Below are 13,052 nucleotides of genomic sequence, written 5' to 3' on the forward strand. Positions count from 1 at the left end.
AGGTGCTGTTAAGAGTTCTTTGCTCAGGCTGCTCTTCCAGTGTCCTGGTTTTTAACCTTTAACCATATTTCCTGTCTTCCTTTTTTTTTCATGTGATGTCCTCAAATTTTACATGAGTTTTATGGCCCCCTCCCAACTGGTTGAGGGCCATTTGCTTTGGGCAGGCTGTTGTCCTCTGCCCCACATTAACCATAACAGGTTGGAGGCTTGGAGCACACTCAGGAGAGGGTTGACTGAGCAGGAAAGCAGAGGTCCAGGAAGCTGCTGGGTTGCTTCCAACTCCCAGAGCAGAGTCCCAAAGGATGAGAGTAGTTTCTAGGGCAAAGACCAAGGGGCTTTGGCGCCTGGGTTGTGGGCTTCAAAATCACTGCTTAGTGCAATCAGGGAGATATTTATTTGCTCGGAATATATAAATGTATGCAAAAATAGGTGGAAGCGGTGAGGCTGCTGGGAAATCGCTGCTTCACCCCTCAGCACACACCCTGCCTTAGGAGGTGACGTTGAGCCAACGCGCGAGGGAACTGCCCGCCCCTTCTGAGTGAGGAGGGGCGGAGCCAGTGGAAGGACCACGCCCCGGGGAGGCGGGCGGCGCAGCAGCTTCTATGAGCCCATTTGACTGGGAGCCCGCCCCTTGTTTCCGGCGTATGGAGAGGAGGCGGAAGTGAAGCGGAAGCGCCGTTGGAAAAGCGCCGGGAGTGAGCGGCTGGAGTCATGGAGGAATGAGTGCGTGCCCTCCCCTGCTTCGCTAGGGTGCCATGGAGACCGTGCAGCTGCGCAACCCGCGCCGGTGAGGGGCCGGGGCTTGGGGTGTCGGGACCTGGCCTGGGTAGGGAGAGGCTGGAGGGCATGAGGGAGGTGGGTCGGTCTGGGGGATGAGGAGGGAGTGGGTCGGTCTGGGAGAGCCTGGAGATGAGGGGGAGGTAGCTCTGGCGGATGGTGGGGGGGATGGGAAAAGTGGGTCAGTCCCGGGGCTGGGCAGAGTGGTGGGTCCGTCTGCGGAAGGCTGGGGGAGATCAGAGAGGTGGGTCGATCTGTGGGTGAGGGGGATTGGTCTAGGGCAGGCTGGAGATGAGAGAGGTGGATCGATCTGGGGGTGAGGGGGATTGGTCTAGGGCAGGCTGGAGATGAGAGAGGTGGATCGATCTGGGGGCGAGGGGGATTGGTCTAGGGCAGGCTGGAGATGAGAGAGGTGGATCGATCTGGGGGCGAGGGGGATTGGTCTAGGGCAGGCTGGAGATCAGAGAGGTGGGTCGATCTGGGGGCGAGGGGGATTGGTCTAGGGCAGGCTGGAGATCAGAGAGGTGGGTCGATCTGGGGGCGAGGGGGATTGGTCTAGGGCAGGCTGGAGATGAGAGAGGTGGGTCGATCTGGGGGTGAGGGGGATTGGTCTAGGGCAGGCTGGAGATGAGAGAGGTGGGTCGATCTGGGAGACGGGGAGGGGAGGGTGGGTCCATCTGGTGGTCAGGGGAGGGTGGGTGTGGGCAATGTAAATACAAAAATCTTCCCACTGAAAGGTTAAATCCTCTAAAAATCAGGCAATATTCATAGGTGACTCATCCCAGCTTTTCTCAGGGAGAGCAGGGACCCGTGGGATGGGTGACATAGCAACAAGCATCACAGGACTCTTCTCCACAGGCTAAAAATCTACTCAGCATGTGTCACTACAGCTTCACTAGTATTGGTGCATGACTCTACTGCAGTGGGAGTGTTAGAAATTCATCGAGAAGGGATTAAAAAAACAACTGAATGGAAATAAATGTAATGTGTAGAAAGCCCACATGTAATAATTACTTGGATAAATGATAAAGGGCTGAGGTTATTAAATACATGGCAGAGCAATACACTTTGCATACATTAGGGATATTAAATTGTGTTCAGTCAGCTAATCAAGTAGTTGGTGTAATTTCTATTGACTACACGATTAGTCAATAAAGGGGGCGGTTCTTAATAAATTTAAAAGGCAGAAGAAGTATAGCCAGGGGACTGGGCATGAGCCAGGAATCAGCTGAACCTGGTGGCTCTTACTACATTTAAAAAGGAGAGGTGCAGCATCAGAGACTGGGCATGAGCCAGGAATCATGAGCCAGCTCCTCCCAGCACCGGTGCCCCTGCTTTCCCCCCTTGCTAACTCTCTTTGATAGAGGCAACAGATGGGAGGAAGCAACTACTCTAGTCACTATTTGACTACCTGATAAGCAGGGCTCGACAAATAATGCAATCTACTTGCCCATGGCGAGTAGATTACAACCTGGAAGAGCCGGGTTTGGGCGATCTGCGCATGCGCTGATCGACAGAGAGCGCAGCTGGTGAGCCCTGCTGATAAGCATATGCAAATTTTGGAGTAGCAAATTCTAATCTTTTCTTCTAAGGTAAAACTTGCAGCATCCAGAGCAAGGTGTAGGAGTTTGTTCATTACATACCTGGGGGAAGAGGTGCCTATTTTTTTCAAGTAGGCTATTTGTGGTTTAAAAATGAACAATTATGGTTGAGTTTTGTTGGGCCAAAGACCAGCACTACTGATGTCTACTAAAATGTTGGCGTCACAATTTCCAATCTTCAGTGCCATTGTGTTTTAATAAAATACCCTCCAAATTATCCTTTTCTTAAAGAGCGATTAGATACATTTAACAGTAAACATGGATTCCATCAATTTGCTAAGGCTAGTAACAGCATTGTTTTAGGAACCTTAGTGAAACCATAAGTCATAGAAATCTAAGAATAGGTTGAAGCTGTGAGATACTTCAAGACTTTTCAGTAGGTTAAATATTACACAGGAAAGATGCAACCTAGAGTAATTGCAAGCTACTTAATGTAAATATAGTAAGCAAAACGTAAGAATGGATATACTGGGTGAGACCAAAGGTTCATCTAGCCCAGTATCTTGACTTCTGATGGGCCAATGCCAGTTCTACTGAGGGAATGAACAGAACAGGTAATCATCAAGTAACGCATCCCATTGTCCATTCCCAGCTTCTGGCAAACAGAGGTTAAGGACACCATCCCTAGCAGACTGGAGATCTGATAATATATTATTTGTAATCTTAGGGGAAAAAAGCCATATGCTTTCAGCAATTATTCTTCTATATACGGCACTTATTTTATGACCATCAAAGATGAATGTTAAAATTATGACTATGTTCAGGATGAAAGAAGATTCAGAAGGCTTGTCTTGCGGCATTTATGGTCTAGACAACTGAAAATACAATGGGAGGCCCAAAGAAATGTTCTATAACACCTTTTAAGAATATTTTTACTGTAGTTATAAGATAACAAATCAAAATATCTCTGATATACAAGATATTGAGAAACAATTAATAAAAGCTGACTACAGTATATAATAAAACAAAGAAAAACTGGAATAAACTTATTGTACCTCTTTACTGTAATACAGTAGGAAAGACTTCACTGGCTGGGATACTGTTTGTCTGTCTGATGTTCCATGCAAAAGCAAAAAACCTGAAATTAGGAGAGTATGGTGATTGGAGTTGCTAAATTATTTAATTGAAGGAAACAAGACAGGGGACTTCCCCTTGGTGATAAATTGTGTGCTACACAGTGAAATATGGCTATGTCTGTTCTGTTGGTTAGTTCCAAGTACATTTCAGTCTGTTTCTGTGCATCCTGAAACAGAATATTTCTGGGCCTTTATACATCAAGTCTGTCAAGTGCTAATGACTTAGGGTATGTCTACACTGCAAGGCTAATTCAGAATACCAGAGGTATCCCGAAATAGCTACCCTGCATCTTTTGAACATGTTTGCTATTGCAAAATATAGCAGATGTGCTATTTTGGCATCCCTGTAAACCTCGTTGCATGAGGGATAAGGGATGTTTCAAAATAGTGTGTTATTTCAAAAAAGAATTGAAATAAGTTACACAATTTGCGTAGTGCAAATTGTGTATCTTATTTCGAGCTAAGGGTGTAGTATAGATGCACCCTTAGAGACTCTCATCTCTTTAGGGCTGTAGAACATGAATAACCGATATGTGGATGCTTATCGGTTAATGCTATCAGCTACACACAATTCTCCCCCCCACCTCTGTGTCTCTGCATTTAAAGGATTTTGAGATCTGGCACCCAGTCAGGCTGGCTCAGTCGTGGCTTGCGCTGAGTCCCAGCAGCTATCTCGGCTGCAGCTCAGCAGTTCAAGTATTTTGGGAGATACTTTAAATGCACAGCTGCAGTGGGGGTAGCTGCTGGGACCTGATGCAAGCCAGGACTAAGCCAGCCTGACTGCATGCCAGCTCTCAAAATCCTTTAAATGCAGAGACACGAGTCTTAATTGTGTAACCAACAAAAATTTTTGTCAGCTACACGGTTACCGAATTACATGCTCCCCAACATCCCTAGTCTCTTTAAGGGAGTACCTGGAGCATTTTGTTATATACTCACTCACTCTCTCATACCTTTCATAACTGCCAAATCTTATCTGACACTTGGGAAATTTGGCTTCCCAATGAATAAGCACTTAGGGCACATCTACACAGCAGGGCTAAAGCTGAAATAAGCTATGCAACTTGAGCTACGTCAATTGCGTAGCTGAAGTTGAAATGCTTATTTCGGCTTTTGGCGCTGTCTACGCAGCAGGAAGTCTGTGAAAAAGCACTCTTCCTTCGACTTGCCTTCCTCCTCATAAAATGAAGGTTACAGAAGTCAGAGTAAGAAGTCCCCCAGCTTGACATTATTTTGACATTGTGCAAATAGCTGCTTGTAGTGTAGACACAGACTATATTATTTCAGAATGTCAGTTATTCCGAAATAACACTGCTGTGTAGCTAGGCCCTTTTAAAAACAGCTTTCTCTCAGGCTGTGTGGTGACTGTTGTGGGTGATTGTTGTGGTAACTTTCTGTTAGAACACAGGATTATCTTTTACGCCAGATTTGCTGGGTCCAAATACACTTAGAATTTTTCAGTGAGGGATGAAGACTAGCTGTATAAGAACACAACCATTGGCAACACTTTGAATGGACAAGGAGTATCACATTGCTTTAAAGAGATTCCCAGGAAGAGGAAAACTGAAATATTAAAACATTAACTTGTTTTTGTGTTTTGCCTCTAGATTAGTTCAATAGTGGGATCAGGTTTGCAGAGAAAAGTTTGTGAAAACAGCTTAAGCATAAGTAGGCCTCCACCCCTTAAAGAAACCCTATCAAACTATGGAAAAATAAATGACCCAAACCTTTTCTATTGAAACATGGAGGCATATGTTCTTCACTCAGAAAGAAGCTTTTGTACTAAGAGACGTCAAGTGTGCTGTCAGATTGTTTTTTAAATTGGTAGCAGTTTTTTTTGTGGTGTTTTTTTTTTTTTTCCAGAAATCGGGCATAATTAGTCAATAATGAATTAGATATTTAATTCCTAATGTCTCTTCCTCTTAATAATTTATACGTTGGTAAATGGTTGTATTTGGCAAAAAGTAAAATTATATTTATTCCTTGCTCTTCTGACCTATTTAATGACCAAAGTGTTTAGTTTTAGTGCAAGCTAATTAGCATGACAAGATATTTATTCTTAACAGCCATGAACAGAACCTTGTATGCTGTTCCATATGTCCCTCAGTGTTCTTTATCTTATTTGTGTCAGGTACAGTAATGTCTGTTGGGTGTGAAGACCAGTTATATCTTGGGATTTCAGTTAAATCTTTGAATAAAGCTGTTACCTTCCTATCATTTCATTGCAGGCTGTACTTGAGCAACCCGAGATAGCAGATATTTTAGGGGCATTTCAGCAATCGAATGAAGTTTCAGTTTGTCAAAATACTATCGGTAGCTTGCAGCTGCTTCTAACTATATTTGAAGGATGAAACAAGGAGGCAGCTGCTTTTGTTCTCTGACATAAATAACAGTTGTTTTTTTTAAATGGTGGAGTAGCATTTCTACTAGTAGAAATGTGTGCATTTATTATATAACTGTTAATGCAACCATTTAACTATGCTTGATCCAGATTGGAGTGCTCATGTCCATACAGTGATGGAGGTTTTGTAGTTTCTCTCTAAAAATGTACACTATGAAAATACAAGATGTCCTTAATGATTTGGATCACTCATCATTAATTGAGTAATGTTGAATTTCTGAATTTATTCAGGGTCTGAGTATTCTGGTGGTGTCAGTGGAAATAGAATTTTAGAAAAATCTAAACACTACACAAGTTCAGTAGAAGCCTACTCAATTTCTATCTTGATGTTTAGTGGCTGAGGCTCATACCAGACACTTCTAGTATAATATGTTTCCTTTAGATTTCCACAATTCACACTGCTTAGAAATGGTGACTTATATAGTGCCAATCTAGTAATTTCCCCCCTCTTTTAAACAAGTAACATTTTGTTGGTTTCGTGCTTATCTTTATGAAGAAGCTAGTGACTACTTTCAGTATTTCGCCATTTCCTGAGTCTGCTTGCTTGTAATATTTTCTTCATTTCAGGAAGCCATTGTATGTAACCCATGTGCATACTGCTTCTGCTGTGTTGCTTTTGTATATAAACATAACAGAAAATGAACCCAGAGTGGCTTCTATTCCTTGTTTTCAAAAACTTTATCAATGCTCATTTTTTGATAGTGGCTGTTGAGCCAGTTTAGTATCACAAATACAAAATCTATATTTGCTCTCCTGATGTTTAATAACCACAGCTAATAGACGCCATCCGATATTTGTGTAAGTTACAGTATAAGCATACACATGTGCTTTGTCCTTAACATGGCTGAAGTGTGGGAATCAAAATTGTATGATCATGCTTGTCTTTTGGGACCACAACTGTCATGTGTATTGCCTCCATTTGAATCAAAAACATTTCCTTGTGGCTATTAGATGTCACTTAGTACAATGTAAAGGATTGAGTTTTGGAGCTTAAGGACTGATTGGAACATCTTAGTGGTTGTATGTAGCTTATGATAAGGTAAACTGCAAAGATCAGCTTTATGGTTTTCTTGCTGCTTGTGATGCTTTGTGATAAATTTAAAAAATATACACCACCAAGGAAACGTTATCAATCTAACCAAAAAAAGAAAGTGATTTTTTTTTTTTTAAGTCTGTTCAGGTCCATTGATTTTTTTTTTTTTTTTAAATCCTCCCAGTTCTCCAGTCATTCATAATCTTCCCAGATGTACATGATTTGAATTTCTAGTTTTAAAAAATAAGCAAGGAAAAAACCCTTCCCATTGACATGCCTTTTGTGCATCACAAAGAGCAATGACAAAAAGGCATGAAAATAACTTGGATAAAATATTTGACTGTATGGGCTCTTGATACAAACTCTTTTCTAAATTCTACTTTGAGCTTGTTGGAGATTTGTTTAATAAATCTTGGTGTTCAAGTAGTGTAGAAACGATCCCGGATATATTTTGACACCTCAGGCATTTGACTGTTTCCTGCCATTGAAAGGAAATGTAGATCTCTGTTCTTGATAAAACCTGTCCCCGTAAGATTCAGACCTTTCGTAGTACTTATAGTAAGAAATAGCACAACTAGATGTTCTGATTGGGATAAATGCAATCATCTTCATGCAACATCTAACCTCTTAATTTACTCCTCAAGCAGACTAAATTTTATATTGTTAAGATAAAATTATATTTTTGTCAAATTGTCAGTTTTACATACAGTTCTGTTCTCAAAAATAAACAAATTACAGGATCTTAAACTTCTTCATTCCTACATCCCTATATTTTTAGGCAGCTAAAGAAACTAGATGAAGATAGTTTGACCAAACAACCAGAAGAAGTATTTGATGTACTGGAGAAGCTGGGAGAAGGGTGAGTACAGAATATAACCTGTTCAAGAATGTATGCATGTAATGGCTGATTATTTGTGAAGACTTTTTTTTTTTTTTTTATATATAAGATAAATTTGGGAGGGGGGGGCTGATAAATCTAGTTCTTGGCATTTGAATACACCTGTGTTTAAGATCTGAGTAGTGTAAACACAAGTTCTGAATTGGAGAACATTAAAAATGGTGAGGAAATAAAATGTACATTTTTCTTGCTTAAATGCAATGTTTCTTTATAGAGTATAGAACCCTAATATGAACTTTTTCATTAATTCATTTGTTAAATTAAGGAAAAATGTTTTGTTTAGGAATTGAGTTAAAAGACTTCCTCATTAGAACAAGAGTCTACCCTTGTGGATCTATTTAGGGTCAAAATAGCATTTAGGTACCAGTAGTAGTTGATGAAAAGCACCTCTTTTGGGGTGTAGCAGTGACCCCACTGTTTGAGTAGGAAACACCTTGCTCATCAGGGTTAAGTAGAGAAGAAATGAGGAAAGAAGTAGCACCTACTATTAATAGTAACTATTAACAATTATGCTGTACAGTATAGATATGAAAAATAAGCTACAGTAAAACTCCATTAGTCCGGCATCCAATGCTCCGGGACTCCTGATGGTCCGGCACCATCAGGAACCCGGAAGTGCTGGGGCAGCCGGACAGGCTTCCCCCATTCAGCTGCTGCTGAAACTGACCAGCAGCTGAATTGGGGAAGCTGGGAGCAGAGCAGCTGGGATGCTGCCGGGTTGGTCTCGTAGCGCTGCCCCTCGGGGCTGCGGGACCAACCTGGTAGCACCCCAGCTGCTCTTGGGGACGCCTGGAGCAGAGCAGTTGAAGTGCTGCCGGGTTGGTCCTGCAGCACCAAAGGACGGATCTGCGGGACCAACCTGGCAGGACCCCAGCTGCTCTGCCCCAGGGGTCCCCAAGTCAGCCGCTGCTGAAACACATCAGCGGCTGATTCCAGGAAGCCCGGGGCAGATCTGATCTCTTTTCAGTGAACAAGACTGTTGGCTTTGGAGCTGCACTTTAAGTATACTTATTAGCAGTGATCTATTTTTGAATCAGAGTAGACAGAATCACCATTCCCAGTGGAAAATATTGGGAATCAGAAAACATAATCTGTTGTAAATTGTCTAAATGTTGTTGCTACCTCAAATATTAAAATATAAAACACAAAATAAATAACAGAAGAATTAAACTATTGAAAATAAAAATGACCATTTCAATTGTTGAGCATTACACATAGTAACCCCTTTGTTTTCCTGGTTTTTAATGCACAGGCTATAAGCTTGAACACATCACTTCCTTATTGAGATATAAGAAACCAAGATTAACTGTAAACAAAGACAGAGGCAAGCAAAAAATAAGTAACACTACAATAGCAAGAGCGGGAAGCATATTTCTCCACAAAGTGTAGGAGAGAAAAAAAAATTGCTGAAAACTGAAATTTAAAACCTTCTCCTTTTCATCTTAGAACCTCTTGTTGGAATTTCAGTAGAGTATTAGTTAAGATGCTAATTAGAAGAAACATAGAAATTGAGGTTTGTTTGAATTTTGATGTTCAGGCTCTTCTTTTTTTTTTATCTTCTATTGGGCGTGTGTGTGTGTGTGTGTGTGTGTGTGTGTGTGTGTATGTGTGTATGTATATATATATATATATATATATATATATATATATATATATATATAAATAAAAGATATGTTGAACAAATCCAGGTGAGACAGACAGCTTCTCTAAACTAGTAGTCTGTTTGAAGATGTACCCAAGAAACTTAACACTACGTTTGTGCACATAAACAATTACACATAGGAATTGTTAGCAAAAGGAATGGACTGTACATTGTTTTCCTAACTGGCATCTAGTTAAACAGTTAAGTGCTGTGTGAAATTTTGAAACTGCAATAACTGAACTCAGTGTTGAATTCTGAGCTTCTGACAATCTACAAACGTCTGCTGGAAAAGCTTTTCTTCATCAGGATAGCTGGAATATATTTGGGGTATTAGTAGATACAGACAAATGTGTTTAAGACAAGGTTTAGGAATAGCTGTAGTAGACACTACAGTGCTGGTGGAAAAATTGAAGATGATAAATGGAAAGCCTCCGGTAAGATAATTTTTTATATTTTTTTGTATTCATTTACAGTTTTATAAGAAATTAAAATTGACATGTCCTAAGCCATTCTGTCTCAAAATAAATTTTTATACAGATCTTTTTCTTTGAAGCAATAATTGATTTAATTATCCAAATACTTTGATTTTTATAGAAAAACACAATATTGCAGTGTATGGGCCAGCACTTCTTATTTTCTTTTGTCTTTCAATTTTGTTCATCTCTAAATAGCTTAAACAGTGTTTACTAGATGCTAATGAAAACTCAGATGTGAAATGCAGAGACTTTTTAGGCTACATTTCCACCAAGACCTGAAGATTTTTCTATATTAGGGTCAGAAATAAGGATGTTGAATTTAGATTAATCGAATAGTTGAGGTAATTTGCATTGTCTATTTGATTAGCTGATAAGGGCGCCTCTGCCTTTCAAATGTAGCAAGAGCCCTGCTGGTTCTTGCTACATGGCAAAGGCAGAAGCACCGTGAGGACCACGGCCAGTGGGGGACTCAAACAGTCCCCCACTGGCCCTGTGCTCTGGGCAGTGTTTTCCTTTTGAAATGTACAAGAGCTGCCCAGCTCTTGTACATTTCAAAAGCAGGGTGTGTGGGACCAGCAGGAGACTGTATGAGTCCCCAGCTCGCCCCAGGCTCCCTGCAGCACTTCTGCTTCTGAAATGTAGCAAGAGTCCTGCTCTTGCTGTATTTCAAAGGCAGAAGCGCCGCCAGTTCCCTGCTGTGCCCCTGCCCCTTCTCATGCAGACAGTGCTGAGGGGAACCGGCTTTTAAACCGGCTCCCCCCAGCATCGGATCCAGCCCTCCCCCATCTCGCTGCCTGTCTCTGACAGAGGCAGCACGTGGTGGGAAGCGACTAGTTGAATCACTAGTCGATTATCTGATAAGCATTTGCTTATTGGATAGTCGACTAGTCGCTTACATCCCTAGTCAAAACCATGGCTTATGGGAATCCTTGCGGCATTTCATTTTTCTAGGAACAGTGCCCCTAACACATTATCCTATTTTCCTGCCTCCTTGAATCTATTGCAGTGTTATATCTCACTCTGAGAGAATCTGGACACTAATATGATTTTTCATTAATTAAATGGAGATAAGCAACAGCTTAACTGGTTAACCAGTAAGCCTCACCCTTAAAAGGTAGAGCTTACCAGTTCCAGTTAACCAGTAGGGGCTGGAGCAGCTCCTTGCCTGCCCCAGGTAGGGGGCTGCTCCAGCCCCGTAGGGCCTCCTGGAGCAGTCTCTGTACATGGCAGGCCCAGCCATCCCTCTCCTGCTTCAGATTACATGCTTGTTCCCTGAGAACAGGCTGCAGAGCCCACAGCAAAGTCTCCCTGGGACCAGGTGGGCAGCATCCCTTGCCAGCCCTATTCCCAGGAAGGAAGTATTATTACAGGCTATGCAGTATAAAGCTTGATTGGGCATTCTACTGCAGAGCCTGAAGCATGTGTAACTGCTATGACTTCTAGCAGTTACTAAGTTACATTTAAACTGCATTTTTACATCTCTAGTTTTAATATACCTCAGTTCAATGTACAGTAAAAGCTGTTATCCAACCCTGTGCCAACTGAAAAGCTCTATGAACTGCACTCTGAACTTCATTGGGTTGTCAGTATAGTCTGGTGGGGGCTGAGCAGGCTTCTTCCTGGCTTCACGTGGGTCACTGGAAGCGGCGACATGTTCCTTCTGCTTCTAGGCAGAGGATTGGCCAGGGTGTTTTGTGCGCTGATCCCATCCTGCCCCGAATGCTGGCTCCGCAGATCCCATTGGGAGCTGCAGGATCAGCACCTGTGAGTGGAAGCAGTGGGCCTGCCAGCACTTTCCCAGAAGAGCAGCTGGGGCAGGTTGTAGCTTGCAGGGAGCTGTCCGAGGTATGCGCTGCTCAGCATTCCAAAACCCCTCCTTAGCACCCTGCACACCTCTCTCCCCCTGCACTCTGAATCCCTTAGCCCTGTCCTGGAGCCCCCTACTGCATCCCAAAGCCTTCATCCATGGCTCCACCCCAGAGGCTGCACCCCCAGCTACAGCCCTCACTCCTTGCCCCCACCCAGGTCCCCCTTTGCACCGTGAACCCTCATTTCTGGCTCCACCCTGGAGCCTGCACTGTAGTCCAGAGCACATCCCACACCCCGTACTCCAGCCTTAGCCCAGAGCCCCTCCCATACTCTGAATTCTTAATTAACCAGAATATTTGACTAACTAGCACTTCCCATTCTCCCAACATGCTGGATAACAAAGTTTTTGTTGTATATTGAAAATAATTTAGAGAAATGAGTTAGCAGAAGTTTTGGTAAAAAGATACTTTTAAGTTTATAGGGAATGTGGTGATGAGTATCTTTACTTTTCTTTTTCATTGTTACCATAGCAGCAGGAACCTGTGGATCAACTGAAGTTTTGCTAATACGCCTTTTTTATGGTGTCCATATTGTACATGGTGTTCAAAAATCACCCATTAAGATATTCTTGGCAAGAGAGGTCATTAAAGAATGCTCCTTTTTTTTTCTAGAGTATGATGCACCTCTAAGTATAAACCAGAAAGTGTGCCATTTTTTAACGTGTCGTATTGCTTGTATTCAGTATTTCACATTTTGATTGTTACAGATCCTATGGCAGTGTATTCAAAGCTATTCATAAAGAAACAGGTCAAGTTGTTGCAATTAAACAGGTTCCTGTTGAGTCTGACCTGCAAGAGATCATAAAGGAAATATCCATAATGCAGCAATGTGACAGGTAAATGAATGTAATGAATCCCATCTGCAACTCCTTAAGCAAATCACATGCAATATTTTTCTTAGCAATTGAATCTAGGAAACACTGGTGTGGTATTAAACACTTTTCAGAAGTGAGACCATCCATTGTACTGTCTGAAGTGGCCTAATCAACAGTTATCAAAGAACACGATTTACATTGTGTTTTTTTTTTAAATATTCTCTCTCCAGTCTAGTTTAATAGATTATACATTTGTTTACAGCAAGTGCCACTCAGAAAACTGAAAGGGGAGAGAGAGTAGGTGATGTATACACGATTACATGCCTCCACCTGAGTTCCACTTACGTGTTTCACTTCACATGTGCACAGAGCAGTGTGCTATCTGAAAAAGTGACAGAATTCTCATTTTCAGAGCCAGCACTTAGAAATGTTAGTATATTTCAGAGCACAGCCAAAATTACTCTT

At 41.9% G+C, this 13,052-nt stretch overlaps 1 protein-coding gene across 2 annotated transcripts in view; it reads left to right on the plus strand.

Annotated features, from left to right (window-relative positions):
- The first annotated feature begins 617 nt into the window (after positions 1–617).
- Positions 618–13,052, plus strand: part of STK4 (serine/threonine kinase 4) — a 99,848-nt gene continuing 87,413 nt past the window's right edge. Inside the window, exons 1-3 of one of the 2 annotated variants that reach the window (XM_075901275.2) lie at positions 618–787; positions 7,667–7,747; positions 12,480–12,608. In XM_075901275.2, coding sequence (XP_075757390.2) covers positions 756–787; positions 7,667–7,747; positions 12,480–12,608 — 242 coding nt within the window. In that variant the 5' untranslated portion in view covers positions 618–755. The remainder of the gene's footprint in view (positions 788–7,666; positions 7,748–12,479; positions 12,609–13,052) is intronic. The other variant, XM_006132258.5, reaches the window with a different exon arrangement.

The sequence above is a fragment of the Pelodiscus sinensis genome, chromosome 17 (genome assembly GCF_052426305.1).
Source record: "Pelodiscus sinensis isolate ZL-2025 chromosome 17, ASM5242630v1, whole genome shotgun sequence".
Lineage (NCBI taxonomy): Eukaryota > Metazoa > Chordata > Testudines > Trionychidae > Pelodiscus > Pelodiscus sinensis.